The sequence below is a fragment of the Arvicola amphibius genome, chromosome 1 (assembly GCF_903992535.2).
Source record: "Arvicola amphibius chromosome 1, mArvAmp1.2, whole genome shotgun sequence".
In the NCBI taxonomy this organism is placed as follows: domain Eukaryota; kingdom Metazoa; phylum Chordata; class Mammalia; order Rodentia; family Cricetidae; genus Arvicola; species Arvicola amphibius.
In genome coordinates, this window is record NC_052047.1 from 114,671,676 (window position 1) to 114,689,499 (window position 17,824).

At 45.8% G+C, this 17,824-nt stretch overlaps 1 protein-coding gene across 7 annotated transcripts in view; it reads left to right on the forward strand.

Annotated features, from left to right (window-relative positions):
- Window positions 1-17,824, forward strand: part of Tead1 (TEA domain transcription factor 1) — a 225,217-nt gene that overhangs the window by 158,222 nt on the left and 49,171 nt on the right. For 3 of the 7 annotated variants that reach the window (XM_038318641.1, XM_038318623.1, XM_038318669.1), the window contains 3 exons: window positions 7,354-7,418; window positions 9,806-9,868; window positions 9,958-10,020. In XM_038318641.1, the coding sequence (XP_038174569.1) occupies window positions 7,354-7,418; window positions 9,806-9,868; window positions 9,958-10,020 (191 nt within the window). The remainder of the gene's footprint in view (window positions 1-7,353; window positions 7,419-9,805; window positions 9,869-9,957; window positions 10,021-17,824) is intronic. The other 4 variants (XM_038318679.1, XM_038318660.1, XM_038318651.1 and 1 more) reach the window with 2 other exon arrangements.

Below are 17,824 nucleotides of genomic sequence, written 5' to 3' on the forward strand. Positions count from 1 at the left end.
TGGGGCAGGCAGGGAAGACCTGCATACTGACTGTCATTTCAAGGAACAGAGGTGTTTAGGAAAAGGGAGGTCTTAGGGTCTAGTACCAGGTCAGAATTCTGGAAAAATGATGCTATCAGAAAGGTGGATGGACTCTAGACATGCAGAATATGAAGGAACGTTCCAGCTCATGAGACCGCTTGACCAAACTCAAAGTGTCCTTAGAGAACATCCTAGTAATCGAATAGCGCTTTGGTCAAGATCAGGATCTGGGGTGGTGTATGACTAACCCTATAGCTGTACCCATAGATTGATGACCTTCTGATCACAGCATTGCTCAGATATGGCACCTTACATCTGAAAATAGGGGTGGGGGTCCTCACGTTGATCCACAGTGATGGGGTTCCTCACATAGATCTGGTGGAGGTTGAAGGGCAACAGAGGTTTCCTTCTAGTCCTGGGCCCGAACCCTTTCCATACTTCTGGGAGCCCTGCCTAAACTTGAGTTTCTTTCTGTTGGCTGTAGCGGGGACATTCTATTCTCCCCCTCTCGGCAATCTGACTCCATTCAATAACAAAGCAGCTCTTCCTCTGTTAAAGCTGAGTGTCTCTGGGCTACAATTTGTAGCCACAGACCCAGAATTTGCTGGGCCTCAAACACGACCTCGAGGCCACTTTCTTTCACATGTACAGCCCACAACAATGTCAACCCGTCTTCTCTGGGTTTAGAAACCCAGTGTGAACTCTGCTTTCCAGAAAATTCTCTCTATCTTGTCTCTTAGTCTCTCTATCTTGTTTTCTTAGGCAGGAAAAGGCAGAGAGCAGGCCTTCCGTCAGACATTAAATTTAGACATCTAAGGACTGGGGCGTGTGGCAGGATAGGGTAAGCAGTTCAGGCTGTATGGGTTGTGACCTTGACCTCCGGCCTGTGGTCACAACTTTTGGTCTGAGAACCAAAGTGTGTGTGTGTGTGTGTGTGTGTACGTACACCTTTGTTGGAGTTGCACCATGAGGTGACATTTAGCGACAATACTCTTGAGCAGGGATGTGTCAGGAATGCCCAGTGTGGCCTGTATGTAGCCTCTCAGCTTCTGATGGGAGCACGAAGAGCGGGTTTAGCAAGCTCTGGGTCTGGGGTGGCCAGTGTGGTTTACAAGAGTCCCATGATCCTGCCTGTTAGGATAAGGTTTATCTGTCGACAGTGGTCAGCATCGCCCCACCTGCTGGATTGGCCTTGTCATTCTAGGTAATGATATGTTCCAGAAAAGCTTTAGATGCCTTCACCGTATAACAGAATAACAGGTATTGGTGGCTGGGGACAGGAAAGGGGGCGTCTGGAGTACTGCACACACCTGTATTAGCAGACACATCTGCAGTCTCGGCTCTTGGAAGGTGGAGAAGGAGGTTTAGGGCTTCAAAGTCACCTTCCTGGGTTACGTGAGACCCTGCCTCAAAAAACCTAAACAAACAGGACTAAAATATAGCCTGACAATCCCTAATACAGGAATCTGGAATGCATTTGAAACTTAGTGGAAAATTCTAGGTCTGACCTCATGTGACAGATTGTAGTTAAACCGTGTGTGTGTGTGTGTGTGTGTGTGTGTGTGTGTGTGCGCGTGCGCGCGCGCGCGTGCGTGCGCGCTTTAAAATGTGTTACATTTCTTGCAGGCCTGTTGATAAAGGTATATTTATTTTAAAAATACATGAATTTCATGTCTAGTTAGGGGTGCGCCCACAAGATATTCCTTTCATAGATGTAGATATTCCCAAAATCTCAGAAAAATTCACACAATTGTTTCAGATAATGTATAGAAACTGTGTGGGGAGATTGTGTGAAGTTAAGCTTACCTTGTTGGAAGTCCATTTTACGATGCAGTGTTCACAGAAGAGCTGGAGGAGCAAGAGCAAACATGTCTAATGGCCAGTGTTCTGATTGTGGATGCTCAGCAAGACCCCGCAGTGCAGACTGGGTGCCCCTCCCAGTTACTGCATTGCTGGATTGTTGTGGTGTCTGTCCCAGCTCTTGAATAGGAAACTTACACAGTCCAGTTGAGGGTTGGTGGGCTCTGTTGACACCGTGCTTTGAGAGAAGTGGGGGACTATGTTGATGGCTTCAAGGGTAAAAGCAAGCACCAGGAGCTGAGTTTGGATTCCCAGAACCTAGTGTTTGTGTGTGTGTGTGTGTGTGTGTGTGTGTGTGTGTCTGTCTGTCTGTCTGTCTGTCTGTCTAAATAAAAGGAAAACTGGGTTTCTCTATAGCTTTGGAGTCTGTCCTGGAACTAGCTCTGTAGACCAGGTTGTCCTCGAACTCACAGAGATCCGCCTGCCTCTACCTCCGCTATCACCACCTGGCGTAAAACCAGGCTTTGGGGATAGAGTGAAACAGACACAGTAGGACTGTTGGGTCTTGCTGACAAGCTAGCCTAGATGATAAATGCTGAGCCGAGTTCAGGTTTAATCAGAGACCCTGTCTCAAGGCAGTAAAGGAGATTGTGCCAGTGCAGTATGAAAACATTCTTCTTTGGTGTCTAAATGCAAACCCTTGAATCGTGTGTGCAAACCCCCCCCCACACACACACACAGAAAAGAAAGAGAAGTAGCACTTAGGGTGCCCCGTCAATGCCACAGAGAAATGGTAGACAGTTGGAATGCCGCTCTTGCTTTCCAAGTAAGTCAGACTATTTTAATTCAGGCAAGAATTATAAATAAATGTAGAAAATTTTAATAGACTCAACCATACCATTTCTATTTTGGTTTAAAGGATTTCTATCTATCTGCTATTTTAAGTGATTTAAAATAATTTGATCCAGGTAATAGATTATCCCGTGCTTCCAAATTAAACCATATAGTACAGTAATTGAGTTAGGTGGAGAGGGTTGAAATCACAAAGTTTACCAGCCATATTAAGACATTGCTTGCAAGAGAATTGCTCAGGCTTCTCTGCATTATCTTAGGGAAGATACTCTGTGTAAATTAAAACAGGCAGTTTTAATATTTAAAAGAGAAATAATTCTGAAGCAGGGCATGGAAGAAAATAACCCAGGCTTTATAATGTGGTCTTATTAGTCAGACATGGTGGTACATGCTTTTAATCCCAGCATTTAGGAGGCAGAGGTAGAGGGATCTCTGTGAGTTCAAGGCCAACCTGGTCTACAGAGTGAGTTCCTGGACAGCCAGGGCTACACAGACCTCTAAAAATCAAAACAAACAACAACAACAAAGTGGTCTTGTCCATCTCTGGAACAAAGACGAGACAGTAAGATTAGGTTCTCTTCTTATAGTAATGCCAGATCTCTGTGTAAGCAGGCTGGTACCCCACACACCCACCTTTGACTAAACCTTCAGTGGAATGGCCAGAGAAGCGGGCTCAGCACATCCTTGCAGTAGAAGCCTTTGGAGTCACTTTCCAGCATGATTAAAGCACAGTGCTGTTTGAGTAGGCTAGGGGGATCTTGGGCGCTTGGGGCTGCCCTAGATAGCTAGCTTTCTTACTCCTTCAGCCCGATGCTATGAGAAATCGAAAATCATTATGTCGGTATCATGTCACATCTCCCAAGCCAGCTTTTTTGTATTCACAGAAAATAAGCAAGTTTGGGGCAAGAGCCTCTTTTGTGCCACCTGGACAAGGCCCAGCTGAAATTGCATGTCGCACAGAGCCCTGACTGCTCAAAAAGCCCTGAATGACTGCCCAGAGAGTGCCCTGGGCTGGAGGGTACTCGGCGGATCTGTGGACATTGTCATTCAGGTCTGGTTTCTGGTAATTAGGCACTCCTGCCTGGGCTCGGCTGTTAGTGAGCCTTTATGACAAATTGCAAAATCTGCACAGCCTTCTGAGAGATGGACAAGGAGGCCCAATGACACTACAGGAGATATTGGCAGCGAGGACTCTGAAGGGGGATGCTCTCCGAAGCCCTCCCCCGAGACCAAACCTAGAAGCCCTTCTCTAAATGCACCAGAAAGTGTACATTCAGTTACAGAGTTGGGATCTGAAAAGATTTTGACAGGCTGGACTGATAGGCTCAATTTAATAGGGTGAAATAGAAATAAATGGAAAGTTTTTCTTTTAATTGGGGGTTTGAAAAATACCAGCAGTTCTGCAAGGAGGGGGATCAGGGTGAGGGGTGTAACTGAGGAACGGCCTTCACATGCTGGCTTACATCCATCTAGAACTCCAGCCCTGAGGGATCTGAGATGCTTTTCTGGCCAGGCATGCACATGATGCACGGACATGCAGATAAAACACCCTGATACAAATGAGCAATAGTGGTGCACACCTTTAATCCTAGCACTCGGGAGGTGGAGGCAGGTGGACTTCTGTAAGTTCGAGGCCAGCCTGGTCTACAAAACAAGTTCCAGGATAGCCAGGACAGTTACACAGAGAAGCTGTCTCAAAAACAACCCACCCCCAACAACACCCACATATCTAAAATAATAAACTAGGGTGGGGGACGGCATCAGCTGAGTGTCTAGCCTGAGAAGGTGACAGGCACCTTCACCTGCACAGCGTGATCCGGAGACAGGACGGTCCAGGACACAGAGTCTCCCTTGAAAGACAGCGAGGCATTTGTGTGGAGTCCTGCAAGAGCAACTGGGGGAGTCGGAAAGATGACAAAGTTAAGAGAAACCCTGTTTAAGTCAGGCCCTTCCAGCAGGCCTCTTCGTCTGTTCTAAACATGTTGACTTTGGCATGGAGCGATTGTTTGTTTGTATATTGTTTGTTTCAGAGCAGGGGGTGACCCAGGGTACTTTGTGGCATCATTGATGCCTTTGCCCTCTGTGCTGTGTGTGTTCCGTGAGGTCTTGAAACAGGTAGCTGATGGGCCAAGTCACTGTAAGGCCACGGACGTTTCAGGCTGTATTGAACCATGAGTCAGGGCTTCTGTGAGCATAGTTTACTTTATTCTGCCTGGGCAGGGATGTGGTCACCGTCTTGCTAGAGGCAGAGTGTGTGTGGGTGGTTAGTGACTTCTTGTTTCTTTGGTCAAGTATCTGATAGAAACAACTTGAAGGAAACAGGATTGATTCTCATCTTAACGGGAAAATCTTCCTGCTTGGCTCAGCTTAATTCTTTCTGGTATGAGCTTATAGTGGCCACTTCTCAGAGGGTGCCCTCTGAAAAGAAACAGTATTAAGGTTTTTTAACCCTCAAAGCCTGCCCCTGGTGACCTCATCCTCCAGCTAGAGGAAAGCACTGTTTACTTATATTACTCTGTGCCCAGCAAAGTGCTTGGTACCCAGGAGAGCTTGGATAAAAAGGTAGGAGTTCTTGTTCAGGCATACAGTGAGTCTGTAAAACCCGACACAGAGTACAGGCCACAGTGTCATGACCTGGTGCGTTGCCACTTCCAGTGTGTCATGTTAATGCTTGCCTTAAAAGTGATGCAGGGGCCAGGTGGCGGTGACACACACCTTTAGTTCCAGCACTTGGAGGCAGAGGCCCGTGGATCTCTGTGAGTTCGAAGCCATCCTGGTCTACAAATCAAGAACAGCCAAGGCTACGAAGAGAAACCAACCCTTTCTGCAAAACAACAAAACAAAACAAAACAAAAAGATGCCAGTCCAGCTCAACATGGCCAAGGAAGCACATGCCAGATGATTGGCTTTAGACCTGATCTTTTCAAAGAGGCAAATTAAAGGCCACTAGGTTCTGAAGCTGTGTGGTGTAGAGTATATATGATTTGTACCTCTGGTTCCTGAAATTGTATGAAGTGACTCATTGGACCACTTTTAGAAGGTCCACACTTCTAAGAGTCGATCTTCTTTCCCATGGTCCTTTGCCTTCTCAGCTTCTGGGAGAATGTTTTTCTGTCAGAGTGTAGTCCTGCCACATCACAGTGTAAAATTTCAGGATTCTAACAGCATAAGAATGAGAAGTTTGGGCCAGTCATGGTGGCACAATCCCAGCACTCAGGAGGCAGAGGCAGGTGGATCTCCGTGAGTTTGAGGCCGACCCCCGCTAGGTTTAAAGAAAAAGAAAAGAAAGAAAAGATTTTTTGTTCAGATATTTTCCCTTAACTCAAGGCTATAAGGCTTGGAGAAGGTTGAGTCACCACAGGTGAGAATAGTTAGCTGCTTATGCAAAAACCACATTTCGGGGTCTTCTGCTTCCATGTTGTTGAGCTTCCTTTCGTTGCTGTTCCTGACAGCCACAAAAGGCTCACTTGCCTGTGTCTCTAATGAGGTGAGCACAGGGAGGAGCTTGGATGAAGAGGAAAGTGACATTGAGAAATAAAGACTAAAACAGAACTGGAGAGTTTCTTTAGGAGGCGGGTGGGGAGGGGGAGGAGGAGAGAGAAAGACACAGACACCCCGACACCCCGACCTTTGTCCTTTCCAACTCAGCATTTTTAGGTGAAAGCCAACAAGAACACAAAGACTTTTGTTCTAAGCTTTTCTTGTGTTTTGTGAGACAGAGTTTCTCTGTGTAGCCCTTGGCTTTCCTGGGTTTTCCTCTGTAGATCAGGCTGGCTTCAGAGATCCACCAGCCTCTGCCTCCCGAGTGCAGGGATTAAAGGTGTATACTACCATGTCCAGTTATACTGGCATTTTTTTATAAGATACTTTTCAATTCTCAGTGACTGGACAAAATTTAAAGTTTAGTGATCTTTATCTTAATTTCCCTTAGTAAACATTTTCCTCAGACAGTGTACTATTTTTCTGTCAGGAATAAACTGAAAAAGCTCCAATTAGGGAAAAATCAAGGTCTCATCTATCCCAGACTGATCTGAAATCTCTTACCTTCCTACCTCCACCTCCCAAGTGTTGGCTACAGGTAACACCATTGCTTGGTTTATATGTTTTAGGGAGCTAGCCCAGGGCCAGATAAGTACCCCCCTAGCTGCCCCAATTCAAAATTCTGTTTCTTTTAGGATTGATTTTTATTCAATGTATGTGAGTTTTCTGCCTGCATTCATGTGTGTGTGTGTCCACACACACACACACACACACACACTACATGTGTGCAGTGTCTATGAAGATCACATGAGGGTACCAGATCCCCCTGAACTGGGGTTACAGATGATTGTGCAAGAGCAGCCAAAAACCATTGAGCCACCTCTCCAGCCTTTCCAATTAAAAATTCTTGAATCCTGTTTCTGGTCTTAGTTTTTAGGGTAGTGTTTTGTAACCTGTTGTTCTCTCCTGCTTTGGGATTGCATATCAGATATACTGCCTATCAGATATTTACATTTTGGTTCATAACAGTATCACAGTTACAGTTACAAAGTAGCAGTGAACTAATTTATGGTTGTGGTCACAGCAACATAATAAATTGTAATAAAGGGTTGCAGCATTAAGAAGGTTGAGAAGCACTGTTTTAAGGTCTTTATTTATCCTTAAGTAGTCCTACTTATTATAAATTCTTCTTTCTTGCAGGTAGAAATGAATTGATAGCCAGATACATCAAACTCAGGACAGGGAAGACAAGGACCAGGAAGCAGGTACAGTACCCGCCTGCAAGGTTTGCATGTGAGCGAATGGCCCCGAGAAGTTGGGCTGCCTTGGCTGCTGTGCTTCAGCTCTAGGAGCCCCAGTCCCAGTGCCCTGTAAGGAGTCTGCCCTGCCCTGTAGGTGGCCTGGAGTGGCTTTTTCCCACTCTTCATTTCTGCGGCCCGAGCATGCACTAGTGTGATGTCATACACACATGGCATGGTTCCCTGCCAAGCCAGTATCTGAACCTCCTCTTGCTCAGGTGTTTTCAATTCTGCCATTTTTTCCCCACCTCCCTAGTTGCAGAAGACTGCAGGTGCACTTCCTCTGGCAAGCCAAGTGATTTGGAGGTTCTGTGTGTTTTAACATCTTGAAATGATTATGTGATTATCATGCTTTCAATGAAGTCCCGCCAGTGGCCTTTAGCGGTGGCCTAAATGCGATACTGAGCCATACACTTCCAGGGCACTGTGGCTTTTTTAGCAATGGCCTTATGTCAGCCTCCGCTGCTGTAACTGTGAAGCAGTTACAGTTTTTATGTGCTGCAGAGCAGGAATGGGACTTCCCTTCTGACTCTGTCCAGGGCTCTGTCTTCCCTGGTTCTTTTGTACACAAAGCCACCCATGTTTCTGATGTGATCAAATTCACAGTTGGAATGGGTGGGAGATCAGTCTCTAAAATCAGAAAAGGAAAGTAAAGCAAATAACCTGTGTGATGGGTGGCTTGTTAATGGGAAAACATATATATGTTTTTTTAAATGTTAACCTACATGGAATGGCACGGCACAGAGTTCAGCAGCTGCAACTAATTCGATGTGGTAGAATATACCTCTAATCCCAGCTATTTGGGAGTCTGAGATTTCTGGATCTTTTAAGCCCCAGTTCAAGACCACTCGGGCAACATAGTGAGAGACCTTATCTCAAAATAAAGGAGGTGTGGGGGCTATGCCTGAGGCCTGAATGCAGCCAGCTCAACCTTGTCTCCTTAAGGCTGAGCTGCAGTAGGCACACCCTCCTACCCCACCCCTCAGAAAGCTTACCTTTCTGGAGTGTGGATCAAGGGGCTGAGCTGTCCCCTAGAAATGCTGCCTGTGCTGACCCCTTGCTGAGTCAGCAGACAGAGTCAGGCAGGCACTGTCTGCTGGGGATGCACCCAGCTATGGCCCTCATTGAGTCAGGGCATAGAGGAGAGTCTGGGTGAAAATGAGTATCCACAGGAGCCATATGGAGGGGGTGAAGAAGACGGGGAGCCCCTGCTTCTCTGGAAATGGGAAGAAAGTGAATTATTGAAACTCCAAAACCAAATTTGACCACCAAAAGATCTTTACTCCTGCCGAGTCCTGCTGTTAAGAGTCGCTGGAGAGTTTGAGATGAGTAACTGCCAGAAAGCCTATGGCCTTGAACTTGCAATGGGAAGGAGGTTCACAGTCTCCTAATGCAGACTGGCGGGTCTCAAATGCTGAACTGGCTTTTAGCTGGTGAGCTCTGGTCATTTGCCTGGCGACCCCTTCACTCGGGGCTTCTTAAAATTTAATCAAGTCCCACCGAAATAGATGCTGGTTTGCCTGCCCGGTGTGTGTCAGAGGCTTAACTCATCGCCATCTTCAGGGTGCCTGCAAGCCACATTTGGCCCTCTCCAGCGTGCGGTGCAGCAAAGCGGAGTGGTTTTCCAACCCAGATTTTAACTGACTGCCCGGCCCGGCCGGCTGGCTGACTGTAGTCACACATTGCGTTTTGTAATAATATGCAGATCCACTTGGCACACAGGCGATTCCTGCAAGAGTCGAAGGGCTAAAGACATTTTAAAGGCGGGGGAAAAGGCTCTGCTAACTGGGTCCCATTTCTCTTGGTGTCAGTATTATTTCAGCGATTGCCACAGAACCTGGAGTCCTCCAGGAGATCAGAACTCCCTCACCGCCTCAGCTTTGATTCTGTAGAACACGTTAATTCATGGACAGTCCGCTCTAAATTGAGAAAGGGGGGATTTTTCTCTCCTGACACTGAGGTGTAATTATTTTCATTTCCCTCTACCCCTGCCTTTTTAATTTCATAAAAATGCTCTCCCCCTCTCACGGCTTTGCAAATGAGGTTTCCCCAGCATTCACCTGTGATCTCTTCAGGTGGGAACATGGGAGGTGAGCCCGCTCAAACTTCTGAATCAAGTCCCTGCAGTGAGGACCCCTTCCAGAACGCTTTAGATCAGTGCTGGGGGCTTGGTGTCTGGCTGGGACTGTATGTTCCTAACCGCAGAGCTTCGTTGAGATGCAAATAACCTCCCCATCCCCGCCCCTCCCAAGGAGTAGCGATTTTATATTTGATTTCCTTTTTTTTTGTTTTTTGTTTTTTTTTGTTTTTGTTTTTCTCGTTTTGTTTCCCCTGCATAAACCCGAAAAATGTAGGTGTCTAGTCATATACAGGTCTTAGCAAGAAAGAAAGTTCGAGAAATTCAAGCCGCCATTAAGGTACGTCTGGCTTGCCCAGTTGTAGGGGGCTTTTCATCTCCATGGTTACAGGCTTTTCCTTTGTTTTCCTCCCTTCCCCTACCCTGCAGGTGTCTAGTCACATTCAGGTTCTTGCCAGAAGGAAATCTCGTGATTTTCATTCCAAGCTAAAGGTATGCGCTTTTCTGCTTTTTGGCTCGTGGTTGCTATGCACCTCACTTCCTGTTTTCCATGGTGACTGGTGAATGCCTGGTGCCGGGATTCTTGTAACCTAGCTTCCTAGCATGTGAGAGCTGTTTACATTTCTTTGTGTCTAATCTCTCTGTACTGGCCTCACGTTTAAACTCTGTGTGCTTGCGTGTGTGTGAGTGTGTGCGTGTTCCCAGTAACAACGCAATCGCAGCAGAGAGCTGGTCTTGATAACGTCAGCACAGAAACATGATTTTAAAAAAACAAAACAAAACTATTCTAATAACCGCCCTGTAGCACTGAGCTAGCAATTTGCACCTAGAGAAACAGTTGATATACACTTAAAAAAGAAAAGAAAGAAATCATTCCCTAGAGTTGTGAAATGACTTTATAACACACATTTAGAAATGACTCTCCTTTGCATTTTTTAAAAAATGCTTAGGGGGCTGGAGAGATGGCTCAGTGACTGAGAGCACCTGCTCCTCCAGGGAGCAGAGGTTCAATTCCCAGCATCTTAGCTGTGCCCCACAACCATTTGCAACTCCAGTTCCAGAGGCTCGGATGCCGTTTTCTGGCCTCTGCCAGCAAAACACACAGGCACATAAATAACAGTAATAATAATAATAATCTTAAGAAAATGCATTTTCGTATATGTCATTGAACACAGTATTTCCATCAGAAAATATTGTCTGACGTGTTTTTTTTTTTTTTTAAATAGGTCTCTTTTAATAGAGAAGTCTAAACCAGGCATGGTAGCTTATACTGGTGATCCCATTATGTAGGAGGCAGAGGCAGGGAGGATTGCTACAAATTCGTAATAGGGTATCATCTCAAAAATAGAGGAGAGAGCTACAGATATGGCCATAGGCAAAACAAAACAAAACAACAACAAAAAAAGATGAATCTTGGAGATAGCTGAATTCTCAAACTTGTATGCCGGTTTATGTAGAGCTTTTTATATATGCTTCATTTAAAAATCTTCTCCACCGGCACACAGAAATCTAATCAGGCCAAATCAAAGAAAATTAAAATGCCCATGTTTTAATAAATGCAGCACTCTCGGGGGGGGGCGTGGCTGAGAGCAGGGCAGGAGAGACAGAAAACCGGGGATCACATGCAAAACCTGGGACCACATGTTCCTCCTCTGGGCCTCCACCTAAATACCCTGTGAAAGTGGTCCTGACCCCCAGGGGGAGGGGTCAGGATCTGGCATGCTGGGATTTGGAGTCCAGACCAACACAACTCCCAGGCCAGGGGGCTGGGGTGATGCTCCCAACCTAACATCACACCTCTCATATTACTTTAAGTAAAATTTAAGAAATAAGGCATTGACAATTTTTAATTCCGAGTTCCTTTTCCTACTTCACAGTTTATAGTAAAGTGTGCACAACTTTTGCGTTTCTGCAATGCACTAATCCACAGCCTCTGGGGAAAATCTTTAGTTCATAGTAAAAATTAATTTAGAATCATGGTGTATCAAATGTTGCTAGTCTCACCTGCCCCCATTACATTTGTGGTTTTATTCCACACCGAAACAGTATCATTTCATAGTGCTGAACACTGGGACCCCTTTCCTAAATCCATCAACTTTAAAAATGCAATTCAGGCCAACTGGCATAGAGCTAGGATAGGGAGGGACAGAGGATGTGCGCTCTGCAGTGGGCAGCATGCTCGCTCGCTCGCACGTGTGGCTGATGGTGGCTGGCTTTGAGCTGCACTGGCTGAGCAGTTGGAAGGCTAAAGGAACTTTCTAGACCCTGCTTTCTAACCAGAGGTGCTATACTCTCTCTGTGGATGTAACTACTCCAGCGCTTGCTCAGATTCTCACTCTGATTCTCGTTTCTCTAGGCTAATGAATTAATGATGTACAAAGAAGTTTATAGATACCAATTTTGTATTTCCATCTGTGATGTGACAAGCTATTTCTCCACTTGTGTGTGTTCCCTATAGGCTTCTGGGGGGGGGGGTTAAGAGGGTGGGGGTGGGAGCTGAATGAAAACCTCAGAAGGTGATTAAAAAAAAAAAAACCTGTCTAGCTATCTCCTTAAGGTATGAGAGATATCTTGGAGGCTTTTCAACTTTCTTTAGATTAAACATGTCATGATGTTATGCATACACCTGTATTCAGACAGACATAGTTGTTTTTTATGTATTTGTTCTTAAACAATAAAAAAATTGCTTTCTCCCCACTTTCAACCCATTCTTGGGGGTTGGCACAAGGGGGCATGCTCAGTATTTGAGCCCCAGAGTGCCACTGCCTTTCAGTGGCTACTTTCATTCTTTTCTTCCACACTATTCTTTTAGAAATAGAGTTCTCATAGGATGGTGGTGGCACACGTCTTTAATCCCAGCATTCAGGAGGCAGAGGCAGACAGATCTCTGAGTTCAGTGCCAGCCTGGTCTACAGGGTGAGTTCCAGGACAGTCAGGGCTACAAAGAGAAACCCTGTTTTTGAAAAACAAAACAAAAAGAAAGAAATGAAAGAAAAAGAAATGGAGTCCTCCGTGTCTCTCTCCATCACCTAATTCCTATCAAATGTTATAGGTATGACACTCATTGGTGGGTTCTTGGTGGCCATTCCCTGTCCCAGAACTAGCCATATAAATGGGACTCTGAGATACAGGACACTGTTGACTGATAACAGGAAGAGCCATGATTTGATTTGGAGTAAGCACCATGAGCACACGCCTGAAGAATGCCTGTTAGTGCCTGGGATTTCAAGGATACATGTTTAATTCTAATGCAGAACCTTCTGTGTTCTCTCATTGAAGCCCACAAGTTTGCTGTACATTGTTCTGATTTCAAGAAAAAGTATGAAGAAATTATGATTCAATGGGTCAAGACCCTAATTTACTTGGCAGAAGCCACCAAACCTCATAAAAAGCTAGGGAGGGATTTTAACTTGGCTCTTTCTGAATCTTAAACTAGGAGAAGGCTTCATGCCAGCATGTTATAGAGAAGTGGCTACCCCTCAGTTCCTGGAGCTGGACACACAGCCCTTCCACTAAGTGCCTACATTGAGGTTCCTAATATATAGAGGTAAATTGGAGTAGACACTGGTGGTCACCAGTAGCTTTGTGGAAGATGGTGCCTTATCATCCTCTGAGGACCTCAGGACAGTCCAGGAGAAAAAAGGGTGGCCAGCATTGTATATCTGCTTGCCAGTCGTGCTCCATGGACATTTTAGTCTGATGTTATTTCACTGGCCACCGGCAGAACATGGGCTCATGTCTGCAGATCTTGCGCGTGGGGTGGGGTGGGGTGATCTCAGAGTCCTCTCTCAGCTCTCCCTTCTGGTATCCAGCAGCACACTGGGAAGACACAGTGGCGGGTGTCCTCACCGAGTTCCCCTTGGGGACAGGCTGATTGTCCTAGTTGAACTTTCACAATAACTGACGAGATAAACTCACCATAGTTTGAAGACATCTTGAAAAATCACACAAATAGCTTCCGGGTATGCAGTGGGGGTGGCTGTTGTATTTTCCTTGAGAAAGATGCAGGAGGCTTGTTGGAGAAGGTGACAGACGACTTGGCTACCACTGGTCTATTCTCATTGGCAGTGCCTTTTTCCAGGCTATTCCTCATGTCTCCACATACCCAGAAATCAAAGTGGGATGTGTGTTTGGAGTGGGTGGGTACTGTGAGTGACGGGGGTGTTGTGTGTATACCTTCTGTAAATACTAAAACCAGGATCTCCTTTCCTTGTCTTCCCACAGAGTTGGCAAAATTGGCATGTGTACAGCTGGGTCCCTGCTGGGTATTCTTCCCCTGAGCCTACTTGCTTTAAATGTGTCTGTTTTTTGTGTGTGGGAGACACACAATGGAGGTCAGAGAACGGCTTTCCGGCATCTGTTCTCTCCTTCCAGCATATGGGTCTCTTGTCAGGCAGTCACCTTTACCTGTCTCTCCATCCCAAGCCTAATTTCTTCTCCTTTACCAGCACAGGGTGAGAGAGAATTCTTCAGGTTACTGGCTTTCCAGAAGCCGTCTTGTTTGCTGGGATAAACACCATGATGAAAGCAACCTGGGGAGGGAAGCATTTATTTCAGCTTCCAGCTCTCAGGCCATGCTCCATTGCTCATGAAACTCAGGGCAGGAGCCTGGAGAACTATGGAGGAACACTACTTAGACTGACTTGTTCAACTGTACAGCCCAGGGTCACCTGCCCAGGGTGACATCGCTCCTGGTGGACTGGTGCTCCCACATCCATATCAACTATTAATCATGAAAATGCCCTGCAGTTTCCTACAAGGCCTTCTGACAGAGGCATTTGCTCAATTGAGGTCTCTCTTTCCTAATGACTCCAGCTTGTGGCAAGCTTGACAGGGCACCTCTCCCTTCTTTTGCAAGGGTATTTGTAGTTTGTTGGGGGGGGGGGGGGTAGATAAATGTTGACGTTGGGTGTTTTCCTCAATTTCTCTCCACTTTATATTGAGACAGAGCTACAGATTTCCCTGATTAGGCTGCTCTGGCCATGCTGCTTGCTCCAGGCTCCCTTGTTTCTACCTCCTTTGTGTTGGATTACAGAAACGACTCCCCCCTTATGTGGGTGCTGGGGAATTCAGGTCCTTACACTTTCATGGGAGATGTTCCACCCATATTCATCTCCCCAGCCCACTTAAACAGCGAGCCTCAAATTTTAAGTTGAAACTGTAGTGTGGAATATCAAAGTGGATCTAATTGACACCTACCCTCCCAGATCCTTTGTTCCAAGTCATTCTTATTGGCTGCTCCAGGGAGTATAGTTTTGAGAAACCACCATCCCTGCCTCAGGCAGAAGGCCATGGAGGTCTCTAACCTCAGGCTGTTTTTTTTTTCAACCTTAGTATCTCACATATAATGCTTGTTCCTGACACGTTTCTCTGATCAAAAGAATGACTCATGGAGGTGACAGAACCTCTCCTGACATTCTCATTGACCATGTTGCTATTGACTGGTTCTCAGAGTGACTGTAGGCTTGATCATCTCCCAGGTATGCAGACTAAGTCAATCTCCATCTTAGCATGCAGGAAAAGGTTCTGTTGAAAACTTTAAAAATAAGGGAGTGATTGCTTCACTTAACCTCTGGGGTTTCTTCAAATCCGGTGCATTATAGGCCTTGGCCTTGTAGAGCTGGTAATCTGGGGAAAACACTAAACTTTGTGTTAATTCCCTGGTCAGTTTCCCGCATGGAACAGGGCCCAGAGAAGAAAGAACATATGATCTGAGGGTGGAACATTGAAGAAAATTCTGTGGAGTGGATCCAGTTAGACCTGGGCATAGAGAAACCTATTAAGTTTTCATATAGGGAATCTGGAGCACCCCGAAGAATATAGTGGACCATGATTGAAGCAGCCCTGCGTCATGTCACTGAAGTGGGAGCTGCCCAATGTGCTGGGGAGCACCCAGAGGTTATTCAGAAAGCTCTTCTGGAAAGACCTTAAAGCTTGCTCTATCCTAGGTATATAGTAAGAGAGGTCAAGCTAGAGGCAGTGGCCTGGTGCCTGGCCTATGACAGTGTGGTAGGAGAAGTAGGTGCCAGGGCCAGGGACTCTTCTATAGCCTAGGTTCTACTCAGGTACCTTCAGTTGTCCCTTAAGGTCGACCTCCACTCACTCCCCACTTCTATGACTGCTTTGGTGTCCTTCCTCAGAGTTTTCAAAGAGAGAATTATGGGTACTAGTTCTGTTCTTAAGTCTATAAGATATAAGATTTTTAAATATTTATTTATTTATATACTTTCTGTATATGAGAGTTTTGTCTCCATGTGCATCTGCTTACCAGAAGATGGCATCAGGTTCCATTATAGACAGTGATGAACTGCCATGTGAGTCCTGAGAATTGAACTCAGGACCTCTGGATGAGCAGCCAGTACTCTTAACTGTTGAACCATCTCTCTAGCCCCTTAAGTAAGATTTGTAGTAACACATTTAAAACATAGCTTGTTCAGAGCTGGGAAATGGCAGAGTCAGGAAAGTGCTTGTCCAGCAAACCGGAAGACCTGGGCTTAGATCCACAGCACCTATGTAAAAGCTGGTACAGGGGCACACGTCTGTAGTCCTCATGCTGGGGAGCTCTCTTAGGACCCCTTAGGCTTGCTAGGCAGCCAGCCTAGCTTGTCTCAGAACAATAAGGTGGAGAGTGATTGAAGGTGTGCGTGCGTGGTGTGTACACACACACACACACACACACACACACACACACACACACACACGGTGAAGGAAGAAACCATGAATTTCTTAAAGTTGGGTTCTTTCAAAGTGACACTGACTTCCTGAGAGCGTGCATTAGTATTAACTATGAAGTTTTTTTTAGATTTATTTATTATGTATACAACATTCTGCCTCCATGTATCCCCGCACGCCAGAGGAGGGCTCTAGATCTCATTACAGATGGTTGTGAGTCACCATGTGGTTGCTGGGAATTGAACTCAGGACCTCTGGAAGAGCAGCCAGTGCTCTTAACCACTGAGCCATCTCTTCAGCCCTTAACATGAAGTTTTTACTTTTTGCTAAATTTTAAGTATATAAAAGTTAGTACATGGTCAGGTGTGCTTACTCCATATCTGTAATCACAGCGCTGGTGAGACTGGGAGGCGGGGTGGGGGGGAGAGATTGTCACAAATTTAAGGTCAACCTACTAGACTGACCTTACATTTACATCACAAAAAGCAAAGCACAATACTTAGGTTTGTGTACTCACTCCAGAAGTGACTTTTTGCTTCCTTTTGCTGTTGTTACAGAACAATCAAGAGGGAAAACATTATTCTGTACTTTTTCTGATTTCTTCCAACCTCCTTCCCTTCTTCCTTAACAAAACTTAGTCCCTTCCCCTGCTTCCCCTACCCTCAAGCCTTTCTTTTGTTACTTTAATAAAATAAAACCAAGGGAAAACTCTCTCTCCATCTTGCTCTGAAGCTGTATTAAGCTGGATGTGGCTCATTGTCTACCAAGAGTTCTTGCTGTTACCCTTGACACCAACACAAGATTCCCTTTGCATTTACAGCAGCTACAGAAGACAGACTTGGTCACTTGGTGTGACCCCAGGTCTTGATCATTTGGGAGAGATGCAGGGTGGCCGAGTGAGAGTTAGCTGGGATTGTATAGCCCAGGGAGTGCTCGCCTGGCATGGTTAGATCCCTAGCAGTGTGAAAAGGAGACCAAGCATCAGAGAAGGGAGGATGGTGTCAGCCACTCAAGTAGACACTCACAGAGGCCCTCATGGTAGAGAAAGGAATGAAAGGCATTTGTGACCATAGTACCAAGATAGTGGAAATTCACAGTCAAGGGTTTATCTTATCTTGATCAAAATGCCTAAGAAAGGAGCAAAAGTGCTTCCTCCAGGCCTCTGGGAGCTTATCTTTGAGGATGCTTCCCTGCTTTGACAGAGCTCCTGGGACCCAGGACTCTTCTGCAAGTATGTGTTTTAGATGACCCCGGGCTCTGTTGCTGTCCTGATTCCATCAGCAAAGTAGAAGGTCCATCCACACAATGCACTAAGCAAGTACCCTCCAGGTCTACAGCCTAGGTGGATTGGAATTCACAGATGCCAATTTGGAGCTGGCTGTTTGATGTTGTCACCAGCTGCATCTGCTGCTGCAGCACCTGCCATCTGATACCCTAGTCCCCTGCAGTTTAGAACCCTACTGAAATCTCAGCTAGGGTTGTAGGAGACAGCATAGTCGTCTGAGGACCTGCTTGCAACAATTTTCTTTCCTCTGTGGAGTTCCCACACAGTGCCTTTTGCTCTGAGTCTCCTTCTTCACCCAAGATGTCCAGAACTCTCAAGGCAGAGACCCTGGAGTTAATG